We start from the raw sequence: 22069 nt of genomic DNA on the forward strand, positions 1-22069 counted from the left end.
TATTCAAAGACAAATGGAGATGTCAATCAAAAACAGGGTGTACGGTTATTGTATTTGCATGTGGATAAATTTTTGGATATTATCAAAACCCCAAGTCTTAACGTGATCACATTAATCAATGTGTACTAAGTTTTATTTCAATTTAATATTATTTTGAACCAAAGAATCAAGGAATGCTCATGTGAATATCACATTTATTTCCCATATGATATGTTTATATGGTGTTTAGTGTATTTTCTTTCAAAGTGTTACAAATATAGAAATCCTTATGCAAGTGACGGTGCACCACTTGAACTTGTTGCCTTTAGTGTTTATTTAAAAGGGATGGCAAAAAGAATAATCATCCTCTCCTCACTTTACAATATATTTAATTTTTATTATAATTATAAGGAATTGGTGAACAAAAATGAAGTGATCCTAAGAATATTCTTTTTCAGTTGCACCTGTGCTCATTTGAGAAATAAAAGCTTTGTGTAACTGTCAGGTTTCGATTAGGACTAATGATTTGATGTGATCATAGTAATGTGAGGTTTCCATTTCAAGTACTTTCTTTAATGTGAGTTTATAGCTTATGTATTAAAATTTACTTTGAGCAGTAAGTTTGGATCTGATCGGCTCTTAAAAGCTAAACATCTTTTGGTAAAAGTTACTGTCAAGGATGGGACCAATCTAATTAACAACCATGTTACATATATATTCACTAAAGACCACTTTTCTATGGGGGCTGCTTAGCGTCTCATCCACTGTAATTGGAGCAGAAATATAGTGGTTTTTTTTGATAAAACACCTGAAATAAAATATAAAAATGGCTATGTCATGTACTATGTCACGGTAGAGCAGGGATTCTCAACCTTTTTCTGCCACGATCTAAAATCAACATGATCTAATTCGCGACCCATCTGCTATTTGTAATTTAAAACTTCTTGTTAAACACACATTTCTGATGAATGAAATCTTTGGGTTTGACTAGGTTCGGAAACTGTTCTTAATTAATATTATAATATATTTTTCTTAACCCATTAATCTTCATTAGTTCTGAAATCATTTCTCTGCCTTTAATTTTTACCTATCTTTCATTAACTTTAGAATTATTTTTCATCAATTTAGGAATCTTTTTTTTTTTTGTGATTTTCAATTATTTTTAGAATCATTTTCTATTAATTAAAATTTTTATTCATCCCGGATTGTAAATGAGTTTTTGCGACCCATAGATTAAGAACCCTTGCAGTAGAAGCTAAACATACATGATGCATCCAAGAGGGCAGAAATCTTAGAAGAAAATTTATGTGCAAATTCCAGGTAACTTATTCTCTAAAAATATTAGACAAATATGCTACTCTACTTTCTCTGTAGTTTTGAGTATGCTAAAGCCTGCAGAAAAGCCCCAAACTAGAAAGCTCATCGCATAGTTCTGCAATGAGCCTTCAGCTGACTGGAAATGTTCTGTGGTAAATATTTCTAGTGTTTTCTACAGCATTTTCAGAATTCTTCCCGAGATTGTTCTGCGATGCATGTTGCAGTTTTTGCCATATTCTGCTTTGGGGCAGAAAAGTAAAGCTTGCCTTGGCAGTAATGCCCATGTAATTGAGTGACACATGACCAAAAAATTAGTTTCATCTCTCCACTCTTAAATAGATAAATTCTTCCAAATGTACTTCATTTAGCAGCCCATTTTCATTATTGGTAGGATGAAATAATTTTCAGATAGCCAAACCATAGCTCATCTGGTTAAAAGATGTGTTTTCTAAATTTTATTTCTTGACATAGCATTGCCGTCATTTAGTACAGAGTTTAAAAATGTTGTGAAATTTTTTCAAAACTATTGCATACACAGACATTTCTTGAATGAATAGATAACCATTTCTCTTTGCATATTATAATTGACATTTGCTTATACATGTGCCAATATTTTTTTTGTCTTAAAATTCTCTGAGAATTTCTATAAGTTTGGTATCAGTTTTATTTTAGAAAATATGTTTATTGTATTCAGAAACATATGATTTAAACTTGAATATAATGAGTTAACTGAAAGGATGGCACAGAGATTTCTTTCCCATTCAAAAATAATTTCCAAAATTCATTATTGTGACCTTACAAAAACTCTTTGAAGCTGTGGTTTAAATGTGATGAGTAGGGCTAGGATTTTTATAACATTTAAAACAGTGTTGTTTCAGATTGGTTAAGAAACCTGAATTTCAGGTTAGGGTGTGATTTAGCACCAATTTAGATACTTTTTTTTAGGTCATAAAAATCATAGCCCTAGTGATGAGAATATAACCAGATGTTTTGTCTGCAACTGAGGCATTAATGAATAAATTTTAGAAAAATTATTTGTCAGAAATTAAATATATATTTTCCTAGTGTTCAATTTGTGATTAGCTCCATTGACGGAAGATATCAGCTGCAGATGAAACATTCTGTATAGGGCCACATCCATATAGGGCAGTGGTTTTCAAAGTGTGCGGCTTCCAGAAGTATTGTGGTAAGATGCTTGTTTACCACCATGAAGGTTTTTATTAAATCCACAGGTTCGATCCTGCAGAAGGGTACAAGCTAACAACATAGATAACAAGTTATTTCCAGACAAACCTGAGATGACCCCTGATAGACGGCACCCTCTTTTCAGCAGTAAATTGTTGTATGTTGATGTGACCAAAAATAACTGGTCAACACAGAGGTGCCCCTCTTTACGGTAGTGAACTGATGTTTAAGATCGCCTCTCTGAAGGACCAGTTATTTAAGAATCCCCTCGGGAAAAGGCTTATATCCCTCAAGGGACAGAGCCTGGGCCTTGACTGGTTATTTGAGAATGGAGGATTGCCCTTACAGAGATGTTTTATTATACTCTCACCTTCACTGCTGCAGCTCAAACCCAACTACTCAAGACAGAAAAACTTGCATGTGTCAATGAAATTCATCATGTTGTGGGGATCGACATAACTTTTGTCTCATTTATTTACATTGTATATAATACCACTGCATACCCTTATATTTAAATAAAAAGTACTGGTAAACTTTCTAGAATCAAATGCACTGTGGGTATCCAGTGCTACGAATCTAATAATTAGTTGTTTTGGAATTTAATTACATTATTTATGTACTTTAAATACTGGCTCATTCTGTTCCAAAGAGTATTCAGTTGCATTATTTTACTGGATTATGACTTTATACCATTTCAGCATTTTCTGCAATTAAAAAATTACTTCATATATATTCAAGTTGCATTCATGTCTGAGCTTGATGTATGTAAGGTTAAATCATGGAATTTGAAAAACTGAAATGCATAGTGAAATAAAAGTGTTGTGAGCCAAATGTATCCACAATTATTACATGACTAGAGTAGCCTATCTCTCAGGAATTTTATAATTGAAAACTTTGCATCATTCAAGAGATTTCGCCAAATAGCTACAGCCCTGTCAGTGGTTCCCATGTGAGGGAAAATGGGAAGACTGCAAAACAGCTCTTTAACTGATTGGAAAAAAAATCCTGTTCATTTGCCAACTGGAAAAACCATTGTTATTTATACTTTTGCTGCTTACCCATTGTCAATTGAATAGTTACCATTTCCATTTGACTTTGAATAATAGAATAATCACAACGTTCTTGGTGCTACAGAGTGTGTTTTCTCTAATAGGGTTGTGAATTAATGAAGTAGCTTATCTCTGGGGGTCGTGAATTCTAAGCACAATTGACATGTTTAAAAAAATGATAAACATATTGGGATAAATCAAGAAGCTATCCATAATTTATGGGCAGTATATTTATATTTTATCATAATTATTGGCTGTTTGTTGTTCTTATTGGGTTGCTGTATTTTTTATGTAGTTTATATATATAAACATGATCCACATACATTCTCAAAGGATCAACATAATCCATCCAGGGAATTTGTTAGTGTTAGTAGACATCCATGCCCGAACCGGCCAAACACTCGACCCCCACTCGACCAAATCCATATTTCTTTATGGGTATCTTTTTTCAGCCACCTCATTTTGAGCATTTTATCTCTTACCCTCTATTATAAACTTATCTCTTAATTTAGGAAAAAAATTGAACATCTATGAAATACTAAAGCTTTTAATTTTCAATAGGAAACATTTTTACAATCAACTGAACAAAAAAACTTATGAAAAAATTGTTACTTTTTAAATAAAGATTAAAAAAACAGCACTTCACACTCATAGTTTTATGATGTAAAGTATCAATTGAAGAAAAAGCATCATTAAAAAAATACATAATTTATGCACAATGAATTTATATAGATCTGTTCCATACATGTTCAGAAAAGAAAAATGGAGCTAATAAAAATTATTTAGGAAAAACAAAAATTTCTGCTGATGGGATTAGAGTCACCTTTGACCGAAATGGAAGTCTATGGAATTAGAAGATCTGAAAAAAAATTGTAAAATATTTGTACAAGAATCAAAATTGTTCTGGATATTCAGAGGCCTGGTGCTGAGAGACTCTTGTCCATGAATTTCCTTTTCGCAAAACATATCCACCACTGAAAATATACAATAAAGTAAGAATAAAATTCTTGCCTCATCAATAATTTATTCAGATTAAAAAAATTGAAAACATAATTTTTCCTAAAATTTAAATTTTTTAAAAAGAAAAAATTGTTACTGGAATTTCCCAAATTATTAAACAAGTTTAATACTGATTAATTAGTACTGATAAAAGTGCAGTTTGAAAGTGTAATGATTTGCACCTAGTGTATAAGACACACCGTGTTCCTCATTCCATTTTCAAAGACAAAATAACTGTATTTTAATGTTATGGCAAATATTGTCAATACAGGATCCTCATGGTGCCTGATATTTATTATTCAATATGAATTTACTGTATTCCTCATATTAGCAGACATAAAAAATGTATCACCATCATGCCAATGAATTTGACTCAGATTTCAGAAAGTCCCAAAATACCCTGACTTTAAGAATAGATTGAATTAGCTGATTTGAAACGTCTGTTTCAGTTTTAAGATCCCATTTTTTTTTACAAACTACATTTGGATATACAGTAAAACCTCGATAAGTCGCCACCTCAAGTTATCGAAAAATTATGACGACTTAAGCAAAGTGCCGTCAGTTTCAATGTGCAATGTTGTGAAAATCTTATAAATTTAAAGTAATATGAAATTTATTAAAGTATGAATCAAAATAACAATATTAATAAAATTTATAGATCGTGAAAGAATAAATAGCAATTTTTTACCTTTTTTATCTTTTATTACTTAAATTATTGTGGTAAAATGTACTGTACACTTCGATTTATACTAGTAATTTTTAATTTATAGACTAACAGAACAACTGTTAATCTAAAGCTATAGGTAGCTTTTCTTCATAACAGAACTCTCTATTGTGCATTAATTTTATATATACATCAAAAATTTAATTTTTTTAATTCTTCATCAGTAGTTCATGATACAACTACAAAGTAATATGAACACTTTTGACTTGGTGGAGGGGCCCTGGGCAGGGAAAAGTAAACAGAAGACCTCAACTTGAGAAAGAATGTCAAATTTTTTTCAACAAAGATATTTTGTTTAAATTTCAAGCCCCCTAAATTAATAGAGCCATGCTTTCTATGATTATCTATTATCCTTGCGCGCGCGTTGCACTTTGACTTGATTAATTTGATTCCCTTGCACTATGTGTAATCTTTGACGTATCAATAAATTTTGGTTTTGCCGGAGATGTCCTGGGGGGGCTGGCAAGTTGCTTACATTGCTTCTTGCAACAGAGCCTGGGTGTCTCGCAGTTTCTCCAATGGAGCCCATGCGGAAATGAGATCTAGCCTGAACAGTCCCCAACGTTCCAAAGACCTTAGTCGGCAAATGAACTTCCCCAGCGTAACTTTCGTTACTTAAACTGTTCCGTTTGGGTATATAGGATTCTATGGTGACTTTTAAGCATATGGCAATGCTGTTAACAAGCTCTTTTTTTTAATGGGAGCCATAAAAATAGTGTTTCACTTTCTCCAATGTTTTCATAGTGACGAGTTAACTGAAATTAGCGACGAGTAAACGAGGGTTTAATAACATTGTTGTCTGTGAGAGGTGGAAGGGCCTGAAGAAAAATGATGACTTAACCGGAGTGACAACTTATTAGGGTGACGACTTAACGAGGTTTTACTGTAGTTCTAGCTTTGTTTGCTTTTGCTACCGTGAGTCTTGATTCACTGGAAATGTCAAAGCTAAGCATATTTGTTTGCTTGGATTAGATAAGTATGATGGACATATAAGTCAACAGCAAAGTATTTTTGTAATCCTTCTATAAAATTGGGTTCAGTAAAGCATAAAATTAAAAAATTGTACAAAAAATATCATTGCAATAAAAAAAAGCTACAACATATTCAACTTGTGAATATGCAGAAAAACATGCAAAATGTGGTATCAGTATTTCATATTGGGTTCACAATAATTGAATTGGAGCAATAAGTAAATGCTCAATTTTCTTTTTCATTACCAAATTTTTGGGCAAAATATATTTAGTTTGATTTGCATATTAATTTAATGTAAATTTAAATTGGGTTTTTTCCTAATGTATGTCTGAATCAAAACATGCTACATTGTCCTTGTTGATAAAAGCATCTTGTATGTATTCTACAACACGGACCAGTTGTGTTACACAAGAATGTCTGCTACGAAAAGCATGTTGTTCATCTCGGATAAAGCTGTTATCCTTGAGATACAAAGATAATCTCGCCTTAAAGATTTGTTCTAAAATCTTGGACAAGAACAAGCTGATCAGGCAAAAGTCATTCACAAATAGACTTATCCCCCTAGTTTTTGGAATGACTTTAATAATGGCATGTTTCCAAATAGAAGGGAAATGACAAATTTTTAACACACCATTAAAGATGTTTACCAATGTGGTGATAATATTGGATGGAAGTATCTTCAAAGTTGTGTTTGTAATAATATACCCAGGGGCCTTTGTATCTTTAAATCTTTTAATTATCTCGAGGATCTCCTCACGATCAGTGGGAGCAGCTATCAAGATGTTATGTGGTTGGTTGTTATGTAGAAAGTTATTAACCACTTGTTCAAAGTATGCCTCTACAATAGGCGGTTGGTTACTATTTGGTGAAAACTGGTCTTCATATGTGTTAGTGAATGACTATCTCTTCATCAGTGTATGCAAAACCATTTTTACCATGTATTCTGTTAATGTTGATGGCTCTGGGCTTAGAAATTCTAATTAATTTTCATAGTGGCCCATCCGATACATCAGCCTCGTTAAGAAAATCACTCCACTTCTGAGAGATATTCCTTGAGGCTGTTTCTTATTTCTCTGGAAGTATGGTTCAGCATATTATGGAGATTGAGGTCCCTTGTATGCCGTACTCATCTTCAGAGTTGCTTTTTGAAGTTAATCTTACACTTCAATTCTTCAGGGATGCCATAATTTTTTAAAGACTTAATATGCCTTGTCAAATTATTTACGGCAATTTGAATTACCTCAGTAACTTTTTCTGCTGCTATATCAATGTTCTTTTTGATAAACTATTGATCTCAATGATTGGTTCACTTTCCAGTGTTGTACGAACGTTAGTCCAATCTGTACGAAGCGTGTATGGAATTTGATGAGTGATACCACTGTTAATCTCGAATAGTACCGGATTATGGTCAGATCCGAGAGCACTGAGCACCTCAATGGTGACTCAGTGTAGTAGATTTTTGTGAAGCCTAAGTCAAGTACGTCGGCCTATGCTGAATGTTGCAGGGATAATGTGCAGGGTAATTTGCGAGCACCCTACCATCTTTATTTGTTGTGATGCTATTGAAAAGTTGGCTTTTAGAGTTGAAATTGCCACCTACAAGTATGGGCTTATCCACTTGCTTCTAAATGTCGCCTTTAATTAGGGGATATCGAGTCAGTATCGTGGTGGCTTGTAGAAGGAACAGATTACCATTGGTTGTTGATTTGGGTAATGTATCCTAATGGTGATGGCCTCACAAGTTGTGGATGGAGGAGGATCAACTGTCTCAGTATGAAAATTCCTCTTGATAAGTATAAGGACACCCCTGGTAAGTTGGGGCTGTCAAGTCTATGGCCTTCATATGTAGGGACTTCAAAGTTTTGTGCCGGTGAAAGAAACGATTCTTGTGTGAGAACCGCATCCGGGTCAAATTCATCAATGGTTTCATGCAATTCATGGAGGTTATTGGGGATTCCATCAGCGTTCCAGCTGAAGATTCTAAAAGGCTTAGGAGCCATTGTAAAAGTTGTGTTACTAATTGCTGTAATTTACAATTTTCAGCTGTCAAGAAAACTTTTCTATAATTTTATTCTTTTAGCAAATATGGTGAATGTTAATCATCCAACTTAGAGTAGAGAATGTTACTTCATAAAACATTTTTTTTAGTTTATTAAACAAAAAAAATAATTTGATATTTGTTCGTGTGCAATGCTTTTCTAGTTCTTTTTTTCCAACTAAATACTCAACTGAATATTTTTACCAATAGATGGCAGCATATTAGTTGAGTTTTTATGGAAAAGCTTACTTAAAAATTTTCAGGGAAATTTTGCTCATCCAGGTAACCATGACTGACTTCCGTGATTGCGCAAGAAAATCTGCTACTGTTACTTCCATAATTTCCACAGTAGGTTTTTGAAATCAATCATGACCTGTGGTTTTTAAAGAGGTTTGTGTGTTGAAAATGCAAATTATTTTGTCAAATCAGAAACATTTTTTTTTTACATTGATGAAAATTGTTAATCGAAACTAATATAAAAATTTAGTTTTTCATCTTGTCGTGGGTCACACAAAATCACCTCGCGGGCCACCTCTATCACAAAGTGGAACTACACCGCAAGGCATTAAATAATTTTTATGTCATACCTAAGACTGCAAATTCTTTTTTTATTTATAAATGTAGATAATATGTCAACAGAAACTACTCACTTTACTGGGCTTTCCAGTTTGATGATCAAATACTTTTTCGCAAAGTCGTAAGCCACATTCTTGCCGAAGTTGTTGCAAATACATGCGCATTGAATCTGGACGAATATGAACATAGTATGGTTAATAACTAAAATTTTTGTTATACACACACAAAAAGATAACCAAAACATACTGACAACATGAATCAGTCTTCTAAAGTTTTTCAAAAAAAATATTGATAAATCAGTAAGAATGTGCCAACAATTACAGACAGAAATAAATTTGAATGAGATACATGAAAGAAATGTATAAAAACTAACCAGCCTCAGAATTTGTTGAGGGCTTTGCATAAACAGAGTTCAGAGGAAATCCCGCTTCACCAGGGATATCAAATCTTGCAATGGCTAAACTGTACATTTCTTGAAGACCCTGGTTCTTGTTAGCACTCTGTAAGAAATAAAAATTTTTAAAAAATTATACATATCTAAGGAGCAAAGAATTAAGCTTGACAACGAACTCAACTGCTTATAGAAACTCACTTTTTGTAATCGCTTCAAACACTCTGTTATATACAATGTCAAGTATATCAAAACTCTGTCAGCTTCACTCTAAAAATGGGATAGGAGGGGAAAAATTAAAGCATTTAGTAACAAAACCTAATATATTGTCATGTGCAATTACTACTAAGATTTGCAATCAAAACGAAGTCAGTAATTTTCACTGTATAATTTCAATCTTTTTTTCAGCAAAGAAATCATCCTTGAACTGTATTTAATGATAAAAATGTAAAGCTAAAATATATTTACAGTACTTACTTTTATCTCATAAGTACTAAAGAAAACATTTGCTTTGAAAAAATATATAGCTTCATCTATAATATCATCTTTATCAGGATCTGCAGTCATGGGGGGAAAAATGAATTTGTAGTTATTTAGTAATCAAAATTCTATACAGTTTATCAATAATAATCTTTTTAATACTGATTCTGTTCCCAAATACAATTTTTTTATCCATGACATTCAATTAGTAAATATTTAAAATGAATTTGCTTTGGGTATCAATTCACCACCACCCCCTTCTGCAATCTGAGCAAACTCGTTATACATATAACACCACAAGAGAGACAGTCTGATACCCCGAAATTACGATTCAGCAGCCTCCCTAAACGTCAACAAATGGCCGTTCAGGTGGCGAAAGTTACAAGAATGAGATGATTTTTCTCAGACAATACATCTTGGAAAGAGGGCTGAAGTTCGATTTCCAGCAGAGACCAGTAGACTTTTTCATACAAGTTCACGTCAGCATAATATCAAAAAAAGTTTTTCCTTATGTATTGGGCTGAGAAAAAAACCATCCTTCTCGCTGTATGAAGTTATTTCTTCAGTAGCATAGAAAACACAAAAGGACAATAAAGATAAAAATGAGTTCTTACAGTAGTAGTTGCTCACTTGTTTGGATACAAAATCGAAATAAGTGAGCAATTACCACCACATCGTACTTAATCAGAGATGGCATTACCTGAAGTTTCAGAAAAGGATGCATAAAAATTTGGTTCATGAATCCTCCACGACGAGTCTTTCCTAGTTCCAAGATGAAAAAAGTCCCTACTTTTTCCCCCTTTCTTCTTTTCACAGTCTATCACAATTGTGCGACCTTGAAAAAGTGGTTTTACTACTTTGTATACTGTATTGTACGCTGGTTGTTGAAGATATTTAGTTTCCTTCAATGAGGGGTCGCGTACAGAATTTTCAAAGAATTTCAGAGTTTCTATTCCCTTGCAAATTTTCTCCCCTCCAGTAATATATCAGAAATTACGGTACTTTAGCGAATATCTGCCGGCATTCAAAGACAGCTGCCTATATGGCGTAAATTTGCCTTGTTATTAAATTAGATTGTGAATGCACATTTTTAAAAAAAATTTGGAACGGCTGTTCAAAGCGTATAACATTTTCCAAGATCGTTCAAAAAAAAAACAGATCTGTAAAAACTCTACCTTGAATATATATATATCCACAGTTTTATCATCTAGCTGCTATGTGGTAGCGTCACTGCATCTCATCGTAAAAACCACTGGTATGTACTAGAATCAGCTTTTGGAGGGGCAGGATTTCTTCCACAGAAATTGTGGATCATTAACGCTCAAAAAGAATTTTAAATCAACATAGTATAAGGCTATTTTAATTTTCTAAAAAAATATTTTTAATTTTGTTGGGGGGGACCCTCAGATTTTGCCCATAGGCGGAGATAAACCTGGAAGTCTGGGGGGGGCATCGTGCCCCCCTCCCCCCTCCCGTATCTCTGCCCATGATTTTGCCTTTGGTGAAAATCCGGGTTTGGAACCTGCGATTGCACAGTGGTAGTCGGCTAAAAATATGATTTTATAAGGTTTTCCAATTTTGAGTTGGCTATTCCCTTAAAAACAAAAAGCTCTGATTACAACGACAATCACACAAACCAACAACACAAATATGTATACATTAAATTTCAAATCCATACATTACCAATTCGAAGAATAGATGCGTGGCTGTAACTAAGGTGGGGGAGGAGAGCAGGCAGGTCTGGTGTCTCCCTCTCTGGGGATGGCACTATAACTGCTTCTTCTACATTACACGGGGTGCCAAAACATGTGCTTGCCCCATTTGAGAAAGCATCGAATTGCGAAAAACTTTCTAAATGGGAACGTTATAAGCAGGATCAACTGTAAATTTGGTTTACATTTGTTATATGTGCTACATTCCATATGTTAAATTCTCAGTGTTAATGGGCTTCTTTTTGCAAGCTTTTCCTACTAGTAGACAATGAAAGTAAATGAACCTTTGGATAGAACATGTTTTTATAAATGAATCATTTATTTGATTCATATTACATGGCTCACCACTCTGTCTCAAAGAAGAGATATAAGCAGGTGATCAAAGACCTGGGGCATGCTGGAATAAAAAAAATCATAGAGATACCAGTGAATTATGGTGGGGGGAGAAAGGGACATACTTTTTCATGATAATTTTTTTCGAGAGGGACCCAGATTGTTTTAATACCCTGGGTCTCGGGAACCAGCTAAATTAGAGTACAGCAGCATCTCTGCTTGATGAGAATTCAATCCTTGACCTCATTCTCAGAACACACTAGTATGTGCTGCACACTACACTGGTTAAATAATTCAGTAGCTTACCAAACTTTAAATCGTTAAGTACTCTAAAATCTGTCCCAATACTAGCAATCAATAAGTGAATGATCATTGGATGATATGAGGCCATGCCCGCTGGTGCATGCGCATAGTATGTGGCTTCTTAATAGAAAAATAGACTGGTTGCTATTTGACTTTTTATTTAACCACTAAATCCCTTACCAACTTGTGTAAATAGGCCTTTACATAGGCATAGATGATGATTTAAAACCAAGTCAACTACTAACTCACTTAGCTTGTGTAAAGGAGCATTTATACTCACCTCCTTTAGGTGCAGGTCCCCTGTATTGTGTCTTCAGTGGCAACAGAGCCATGTTTCCAATAGACTGAGGAGATTTCACAAACTGCGAGTGGTAAGCCTGGAAAATATATTGACACGTTTTCAATCTTGAGTCAAGAGAATTGAAATTGAAGCTATTTAAATTGGTGGTATAAATTTAAAAAAAGTTCTCGATGGGTATTTAGCATGGCACCCCCCCCCCCCCCCGAGGAGCGGGGGTTGACAGGGCTACAGCCCTAAAACAATCACCACCATTTTGATAATCAGAGGTGGATGGGACGAGGCCATCTCGGATTATCAAGAAACTCAAATTATCAGAGGAACAGTAAAAAATTATTTAAAAAGCGGTTCTACTTAGGAAGAAAACAAGCAAAAGCAGTACTAGCACATTTACTGCATTTTTATTCTTCAATAAGATGTAGATGCCAATTATGAGTTTGAAAATGAAGAGTGTGTGAAGATGAAATAGTGACTGAGAAGAGTTAGGAGATGGGACTGATGGTGAACAACGCTGGCACACTAATAGCTTTCAACTGCCTTTCTAATGGCTTTACACAAGCAATTAGGGGACAATGCTATTGTCGGCCATAACAAAAAACACTGTCAAACTTGCTTCTCTTTCTCAAAGACCCCTCGAAAGTTAAAATGGTCTACGTCCTTTCAAGGGACACTAACATTCTAATATTTTATTACACCAGTTACCATTATAGGGCTGCCTAGTCCTTTTCAAACTGAAATCACTACAATACACATACTATGTAGCATTCATTCCTGTAAAAAAATAAAGTGTGGTTCTTGGGGGAAAGGTTTGTCTCGGATTACAGGAAACTCGAACTTTAAGAGCTCGTATTTTCAAGACTACTGTATAAATCACTTATAGTCTTATATCCTAATTCTTAATAACCATACCCATGAAAGTCTGGTTTGCAGCCTAGGACAGTTCCGTTTTAACACGCGGCCCGGAAAGCCTCAAGCGTGTGGGGTGACTCATGATGAAGAGATCCCGATAAAATATTCGAGATTATTTTTATAGAAACGTCCTCTCCACTTGTCAATACAAGATTCATCGAAAGGCTGGTTATTTGTGGAGATGAAGATTACAAGGAAGATTTCTCTCGCTTGCCGGACGAGTGCTCTACCATCTAAGCTATAGATAGAATATTTCAACCTTGGAGCGTATATATATGTTGAAAGGCTTCAACTGTTGAAAGGTTTTTCTTCCTTGTAATCTTCATCTCCACAAATAACCAGCCTTTCGATGAATCTTATTCGAGATTAAGTATGCAAATTAGTAAGCCATCACTTCTAGGGGGCCTCATGATGCTCTTAAGACGGCACCTACTCTAGGATGTGGGAGGTGGCCACGGTATTTGGAGTGATTCTAGTTAAATTTTGCGGCAACACATTTTCAAAGCACCAAACTAAAATAAAAATTTATAAATCTAATGAAAATGAGATTTCAAAATTAAGGAACTCGTTCGAAAACTATGAACTCACCGGCATTTTTAATCAAATAACAAATGTAAATAGACTAGAGTTTCGACAAGGGCCCACCCTTTTCAACAAAACACTTTCATCGGACGGCCTGGACTTGATTTTTAGCGAGTTTAAAGCACTGAGCTCAGTGGTTAAAGCATCAAAAATCTCACATGCGACGCAAAAGAGACGGTGTGACCTCGGGTAAGCTTTCGTCCACGCAAATAAAGCGACTCCAAAATGTAAACAAACAATATGGCGGTAGAAACGTGAAGGATGTGAACAGACGAGCGAGCGATTATGTTTCGCAGCAGATTTCTGAGATACGGAGCACCTTTTATGTTGTTTCTGGTGATAGGTTCATTCGGCGTCGAACAGTTTGCGTCGCTGCGTTACGAGTTCCGTTCGAACAAGCAATTTTCTACGGAGAACCTTGAGAAATTAGGGATTAAAAAAAAGAAAATAAGTCTCGAAGAGGAGTACGAGAAGATAAAACAAATGGACCTCGATTCGTGGGAGAACAAAAGAGGACCTCGACCGTGGGAGACACAGGAAAAGTAAAAAACCCATCACTTGGGCTGGTTTCGAGGAGTCAAATGTAAGCTATACAATGCATTGCACATTTTGAAATGTATTTTGAGTTAATGTGCATGTCCATCCCACCCCCAGAAACGATTTTTATCGTTTTTTGCCACAGTAAATTTACTATCGGGGGTGGGGGGGAAGGGGTAAAGATACCACTATAGCGCCAGTGGGGTTCAAACCCGGTTCTTCACAATGCGAGTCCATCACTGTGCACTTGACCCACAACAGCGGCTTATTAAAAACTAGTAAGATAATTTGGTTGCTGAAGCTCTTCAGTATATAAACACTAATAAAAATACCCGGCGCTTCCCTGGTTTTCTTCAATTACTGGGAAGATTTAAAAAGTGACAAACCATTATAATAAACTATTTTACATAATACTAGCAGTATTAAAGAAGCTAAAAACCATTGTAGGGCATATGCATGTCTGAAACACATTGTTTGGGAACCATGACGATCGAAGTAAACATCTGCTGGGGCCCAGGAACCTTGCTGCCCGATGGTTTTTCATCAATTCGGGTATTTGCCCAGCTTTGGCGAACTTTTAAAGTACCCTCTGGTTCAATCCCGGTCCTGTTTGCAAAATTTGGCGACCATTGGTCTAAAATTGCAGATTTGTATAAAAACAAACATAAACTTTCACATTTATATATAAGATAATAAATATACGATAACAGCTATATATAGTATAATTGATTTTGGCAATGTGAGATTTTTTTCTTTGGCGCGAAAGATGCTTGAAAGCTTGACAAGAAGGTGTCGAGAGTGAAACAGAGTCATGCTTTTGGACATCTTTTTTGCCAAGTAGAAAAAACACCAATAAGGGATAATACAAAACAGTGAAACTTCAGTTAACGAGCAAAGATTTCAAACAAATTTTGATTCGATTAACAAGTGGTAATTCGCATCACAAGCAAACATTTTGGGCTTTATTTTCACGTTATCATAACTGAGCTGATGATTTTTTGCTTTTGTCCACACAAGTGCTGTGAAATTGTAGTTAATGTACTTACCTACAGTCTTTGGTCAGCGTGCCTAACTGGAAAAATTAACACCACTACAAACTTGACTGTTGACGATATGACACTAGATGTAGCATTGTAACCATACATATATACACTTGAAGTTTTTAAATTTTGCTTAGAGGGAAAAACTTTTGCCCGATTGCTTTATTGACCGTGACTTTGAGGAGCTAGCTCATCAACAAGCGCCACCAATTCCTAGGAGTTGTGTCCTAGAGGAAGACCATGAGACTGGTGGCACATGAGCCTGATATTCAAGAACAGTTTGGAGGAACATGATCATATCTACAGACGAACTGATAGATCTCCATTGGGTGCAACAGCAATTGCTTATGCACGTAGAGCTTATTAAAATCTCGCTTATTATGATTAACAGAAGCGATTATTATGATCTTGTCTGAGGAAGACGAGGAGAGAAATAAAAAGTCCATCATTTCAAATGAGATTAGGAGTTGTGTAGAACGTGGGAATCTGTGCAAAACCTTTTAGAAGAGAAGCACCCCGAATAAAGCTGTAGCAGTGCAAACAATAAAGGATTGTGTGATCTCCCATTTTTTTCCAAAAAAAAAAAACAGGCAAAGACAAGTGTCATAGATCGGGTTCCATTTTTAAGTCACACAAATAGGTTTACAAATGGTGAGTGCAGTGCATAAGTCGTCCTAAACAGTAGTCCTCCTCCATCTGGTCGTTTAGAATGATTTAATTCATAAACACTCATCGTATTGTATATTTATTTATGGTATTATTTTTTAAATATTTTATAGTATTATTATATATATATTATATTATTATTATGTTGCATAATTGAATGAATGAATGATGTTTTTATTAGTCATTTTCGTGTGGATGAATAATTGTGTAACGAATTATCCCATTTTACATTATTTCCTATGAGAAAGTTTGATTCGCATAACAAGTGATTCAGATAACGAGAACGATGATGGAATGAATTAAGCTCTTTAACCAAAGTTCCACTGTATATGATTGTTAAAAACAAAAACAAAAAATGCTGATGAAAGATGAACGACAAAAACAATAACTAGCAAAACATTCTTAGATTAAATTTGGGATCCAAATTGAAAAATATAAAATCCTAGACCAGATATTGGATTAAAAGTAATAACAACCAGGACTATCTTTTAAATAATACGACGGTTTTTCCTGATGTATAAATAAACAATCTCTGGAATATGAATTAATCTGTTGGACTCAATTGATTCAAATGTGGCACTCTATACAAAAGCCTATTATTACCAGCGACCATAACCAACAGTAAAAAACGAACTATTATGGAATGAGGAAGTGTTAGTGAGCATTGTCACATTTTTGTTTTTTGACGAAATAGCAGGAAAAACTTGAACAATGCTACTGCATTAGATTTTGTATGACTACTCTTGGGGATTTCCAGGTGAAAACAATCCACAAGATTCAACAGACTTTTGGAGATGGAGAAATTTGTACCCAACGAAGGACAACCTTTTCAAAGATGGCCGCATGTCAATGGAGAGGAAAGCATATTCTGGTAGGCCCTCAATATCCAGGAATTAGATCATCATTGACCAAGCGAGGATTCTGGTGCTGTAGGATCATCGAATCATGATCAGAGAACTTGCAGGTGAGGAGAGCATTAGTATATTGAGTCTGTTCATTCTATTTTGACCAATGATTTAGTCATCAGGAGATGTAATGTCAAAGTCATGCTGTCTTCTTTGACTCCAGTGGCATGGTTCATCATGAGTACGCACAGCACAACCATCACCGAAGAGTATTATCAAGAGACTCTGTGTTGTAATTGGCAACTCCACCATGATTAATGCAGTAGCGTTTTTCAAGTTTTTCCTGTCATCTTTTCAAAAACAAAACTGTGATACTGCTCACTTACACCTCCTCACTAATCTGCTGTCTGCCAGCTACTGGCAGCTTCTGCAGACAGGAAAAAATTCAATCATTGTCACTAGTATTGCCTATATACATACACCAAACCATACATTCCTAGTTTCATTGGCTCATGCATGAAAAATTATGATTTGATACTTTTTGAAAAGACCTTGTAGGTTGTATAGTGAAAATCCTTTGTAATGATGCCTTCTACAATGATGATTGCCTGATATTACTCTCTAGCCCCGATTCACTTCTCATAGTGTTAATATATTTATTAAATTGTATCTCTAATAATGATTCTTTATAAAAATATGTTTCTCTGGTTCCTTGAGACATTGCATAAGCACTGTATTGTTATACTCTATCAATATGACGAGTCAGAGCGAGTAAACTTGAACGAACCAAAACTGAAGCTAATCTCTAAGGCCTTCTGGCAATCCACCAGCAGACTAATCTAAAATTACACGTGCACAAAAATGGGTGTTAAATGAGTCATTGCGTCTGCTGGTTATACAATATAGGCTCATAGTTATGATTCTCCATGAAATGTTCAAGACACTTCAGTGTACTTATATTGTGGTGCTATATGCTCGCTAAAGTCAAGTTTTGAATCGAAATGTCACAGTCTGTCTAATTCATGCATGTCCTCGTACACAATAATACTCATTTTCATCTTATCTACCTGAGTGAACTCAACTTAATAAACCTGTTTCTTCTACCTTCTTTCCCAGAAATGAATTGTGCCAATCAACCTCTTTTGCTCACCTACAAGATGATAAACGAGATGACTCATTCCGGTAAACATTTTACACAATACATATGAGCAAAGCTTGGCTACTACTAAATCACATCTCGTCCACATTCCTCTTCTAATAAATTGGTATGGCTTGACTAATCCCAGGTCGTCATGGTGACACTAAAACATAGACATTGTTGGAAGTTTTTTTTTTTTACTTATGATAACTGAGGACAGCATAAAACTCTGAAATTATGTCCGTGTGTCTGTGAGGGGGTCCATAAGTCCTGGATAAGTCAAAGAATGCACAAAATAGATTTTGGATGAATTTTGTCTGGGAAAAAGTCTTGGCGCTTATGAAATTTCTCTGCCGTCTAAATTTTTTTCCTATTTCTCAAGCTCTGCATATGAGAACAATTCTTAGTATTTAGAGATACCGTGGCTAACACAAGGTAATTCAATCCAAATTCACATTCATTGGCTAAAATATTTGATATTGCAGACCTTTTTGCTTTATGCTATGTACATAACATAGGCAGGTTTGTATGTAATTGTATTTCCTTAATCCTCATTGTAGGTGTCCTGATCAGCTCATTTCTCTGTCTCGGACTTATGCAGATGGGAAATATTATCTACTAGAATGCTCAGACCGTTCGTTATAACTGGAAAAGAATTCTCTTCTATCATAAATTAATCCCACAAAAAAAATTGCTACAGCAGGGAGTCCCCATCGAGGGGTTAGCGTACCAACCTCTCTATGAGTATAAAAAACAAGCCTGCCGTTCAGAATCAATTGTAGGTCCTGGTCTAATTAGCCCTCGTGTGCAGAAACTGACTGTGTTGCGACAAAAATGATCAATGATTATAAGTTAATCAGGCTCGAGTAACAGTAATGCGGTTGATGATTGACATGAAAAATTAAGCCCACTACCTGACTGTGTTAAGTCAGCAAGTGATTCCACATTGACAAAAACATTGTTAGCCAAGGTGGAAATACCACAAAAAAAATCTTCATTGGCCAAAGATTTGTAAGCCAAGGTATCACTATCCTATATATAATATGATATTTATTTATTTATTTATTTATAGACTCTCACAACAGGCAGATGCCCAATTACAGTGGAGTGAAGAAAGAGTAAAATAACAAACATAAACAGCATGTTGCAATACAGAAAGGCACAGAATAATACAAATAATAACGGCACAATAAAAATAACGCAAAAAAAATAATAATAATGCAAATGATACCATATGTGTGTACAAAAAATGAGAAAAAAAAAATGTCAAAAAAGCACATAAGAACTTCCACACCTGAGGAAGCGGAAAAGAGAATTTTCCAACACGTTTGTTCGGTATGGTGGGACATACAGTAGATTTCGGTTGCGAAGATTTATGCTATTACAGTGAAAACTGATTTGGGCTAAAATGTCTGGTACATCCAAGGCGAAGTGCAGAATTTTCACAAAAAAGGTGATCAATGCATTCTGACGGCCTATTTTGTGTGCATTCAATCCTTGTGTTATTGTACAAGTAATATGGATTCCAGATTATGGAACAATATTCTAGAACTGATCTTACGTAAGAATTGTAAAGTCGCAGCAAGGTTTCTGTATTTTGAAAAAATTTGCTGTTGCGGATTATGAAACCGACATTCCTTGATGCTTTTGAAACAATGTTATTAATATGCTGGTTGAAATTTAGAGTCTTATCAAAAGTGACACCTAAGTCCTTCATGTACTCTACCCTTTCGAGTGTCTGCCCATCAATATTGTAATTATACAGGATGAGACTATGCTTCTTACTGAAAGACAGACATTTGCACTTGGCAATAAAAAAATAAAATATATGTGTAACATAATAGACAATATATGGTATGGACCCTTTGATTGCTTTTAATATAATAGTGTATTCTTTCTAATGAAACCCTGGTGCTTTCTACAACAACTATCCCAACACTGTCTTGACTGCAATAACCATACAGTAGCAAATTTATTGAAAAAAATTCAGAAGATATTTTTGTGCCCATCACTAATCAGTAGGCCTACAGTTATTCCATTAGATAGACATCCATATTTTTAGAATGCAATACGAATTAATTTCTAATTTTATGTGGTTTTTTTTTCAGAATATCTCAAGATTTTCAAGTTGTGAGTGATCGAGGCTCCCTCCATATTAGATGATTAAACATTCTGCTGCTGTTATAACTTGTCACCATCTGAAACAGAAAGTCGACTGAACTTGTAATTGTTTCGGCTCATGTTACAACTTCATAAAAATCATTGACCGTAAGAGGATTTTTTTTTTAGTATTGATACTTATAAGGACAGAAAATGCCAGTTAAGTACCGTAGACCTCGTTATATCTCTGTTTTGATCACTGGGATTTTGTCAGCAGTGGCTGGATCTCAATTTGTACATCAAATTTATAAGCCTATGGATGATTTACAAGAGTATGTCGAGCGAGAAAAGGAAAGACTCAGAGCAGAACAAGCCAAGAATTAGATTTTACTGACCACAAACTATATAGATCCTTGAACATGTGATAACCATGGAATTTTTTTGTTCTTCATTAACATTTGTTTTTAGTCAAATAGAAATTAAATTATGAATAAGCAAATGGGAAATCTAAATTTATTTTACAAAATTGATTTATCACTTTATCATTTTCATTAATTAATTATTATTTTTCAACTTGGTTAATCTAAATTATACTTTGGCTTCTACGTTTTCACAACAGTTTTGAATTTGTCATTTGATGAAGGAATGATAACACGTCTTTAGTGCAATGGAAGCGTGTGCCTGCATTAAATTAAAAAAAAAAGAGAAAAACCACAAAATGATTTTAAATGACTTTGCAATAAGCATTGAAAACAAATTTCTTCAAACAAACAAATGATGAAACTTTTTTTTCCATTTAGGCCTTTATGGTATTTTCCAAGTCTGAAATACTCTTTGTGAGTGCTGAAACGATAATTATTATCCAAATAGTGTTTGTCACTTTCAAGAGATCCATAATTTTAGAATCGTTTTCCATATTCCCCCACATTAGCCAGCATGTCGAAAAACATCAAGGAAGACCAACATGCTAGGAAATTTGAGTGTCAGATTCCGGAAATTCTTAAATTATTTTTATTGTGAAGTTCCATTAAATTGGCTGAATGTATACTGTGATCTTTATTAAACCTCACTTTTCCCGGCATGCCAGCAATGGACCAGACCCACCATTCAAAAACTAGTGTCCCTTGAGTTTTTTTGCATGCCGGTTAATGCAGGGGGTAAGGGAATATGGTATTGTCTTTGATGAGCTATAGGCAATTACAGCAATTAATTTATGAGAACTCAGCAGAAAATGATGTGATTGAAAAGGTAACTTTTATTTAGCAAAGAAAATACAGAAGAAACCTTTTATTTTTCAAACTCTTAGAACAACAAAATTGAAAGTCTTATCACAGCTTTTCTTTGTTTCTACATACTTCTCAGGAACTATGTATATTGTTTGCATCATCCGAAGTACTCTGTTTCTGCATCATAATGTGTAATAAAAGAAATATATATATCATATACATAAATTTTTTTGCAAATATTTTATACAAAAATCATTGAATTAAAATTTCTAATCATAAAAAAATCTATAAATCATAATTCAATTTAAATTTATAAATGAAAGGAGTCATTTTTGTCATATGTACTAGGTGAAAACTTGAGTCTGTTTCTTCCCAAATACCACATAAACCGTTGGCTATAGAAATATACTTTCAATTACAAAAGGTATTTAAATAATATGCCCATTTCAGACATTTCATTTATTTTACTAAGGGTCATATATGTACCAAGATACAAAATTTAATTTTTTATAAGGTCTATCTGTCCTGTAACTCACTATTAAAAAGTTGTTGCCTTATCTCTCCTGAAGCCAACAAAATTATAAAGAAAAAAAATAAAATAGATATTTTCCGCCCATGCATTATTAAAAATCATTTACTTAAAATGCTCATATTTCATTGAATATTAAAT

At 34.5% G+C, this 22069-nt stretch overlaps 2 protein-coding genes across 3 annotated transcripts; one reads left to right on the plus strand and one right to left on the minus strand.

Moving 5' to 3' along the window:
- Positions 1–4061: 4061 nt before the first annotated feature.
- Positions 4062–14058, minus strand: Arpc3A (Actin-related protein 2/3 complex, subunit 3A). Its single transcript, XM_089234705.1, has 7 exons — positions 13854–14058; positions 12339–12435; positions 9708–9787; positions 9432–9500; positions 9213–9339; positions 8914–9008; positions 4062–4504 (listed from the first exon to the last, which is right to left on the minus strand). The coding sequence occupies exons 1-7, from the start codon at positions 13857–13859 to the stop codon at positions 4442–4444; spliced, it is 537 nt and encodes a 178-aa protein (XP_089090831.1). The 5' UTR covers positions 13860–14058; the 3' UTR covers positions 4062–4441.
- On the plus strand, positions 14050–20308 carry l(3)neo43 (cytochrome c oxidase assembly protein COX16 homolog l(3)neo43). Of its 2 annotated transcripts, none has more exons than XM_089234707.1 (2): positions 14050–14430; positions 16848–16981. In XM_089234707.1, the coding sequence occupies exon 1, from the start codon at positions 14133–14135 to the stop codon at positions 14391–14393; it is 261 nt and encodes an 86-aa protein (XP_089090833.1). In that variant the 5' UTR covers positions 14050–14132; the 3' UTR covers positions 14394–14430; positions 16848–16981. The 2 variants fall into 2 exon arrangements, with proteins under 2 accessions (XP_089090833.1, XP_089090832.1); XM_089234706.1 differs by lacking the exon at positions 16848–16981 and adding an exon at positions 20182–20308 and having other exon boundaries at positions 14053–14430.
- Positions 20309–22069: the final 1761 nt, after the last annotated feature.

Source organism: Pholcus phalangioides, unplaced genomic scaffold, assembly GCF_987345545.1.
Source record: "Pholcus phalangioides strain wild (caught in Gottingen) unplaced genomic scaffold, Ppha-v1.0 ptg000008l_1, whole genome shotgun sequence".
NCBI lineage: Eukaryota > Metazoa > Arthropoda > Arachnida > Araneae > Pholcidae > Pholcus > Pholcus phalangioides.

Excerpts from the sequence above, each read along its gene's own strand:
- Arpc3A (XM_089234705.1), bottom strand. Across the intron at positions 9,788-12,338 it reads GGGACCTGCACCTAAAGGAG|ATCCTGATAAAGATGATATT; the intron begins GTGAGTATAAAT and ends CCATGACTGCAG. Across the intron at positions 9,501-9,707 it reads TTAGTACTTATGAGATAAAA|AGTGAAGCTGACAGAGTTTT; the intron begins GTAAGTACTGTA and ends TCCCATTTTTAG.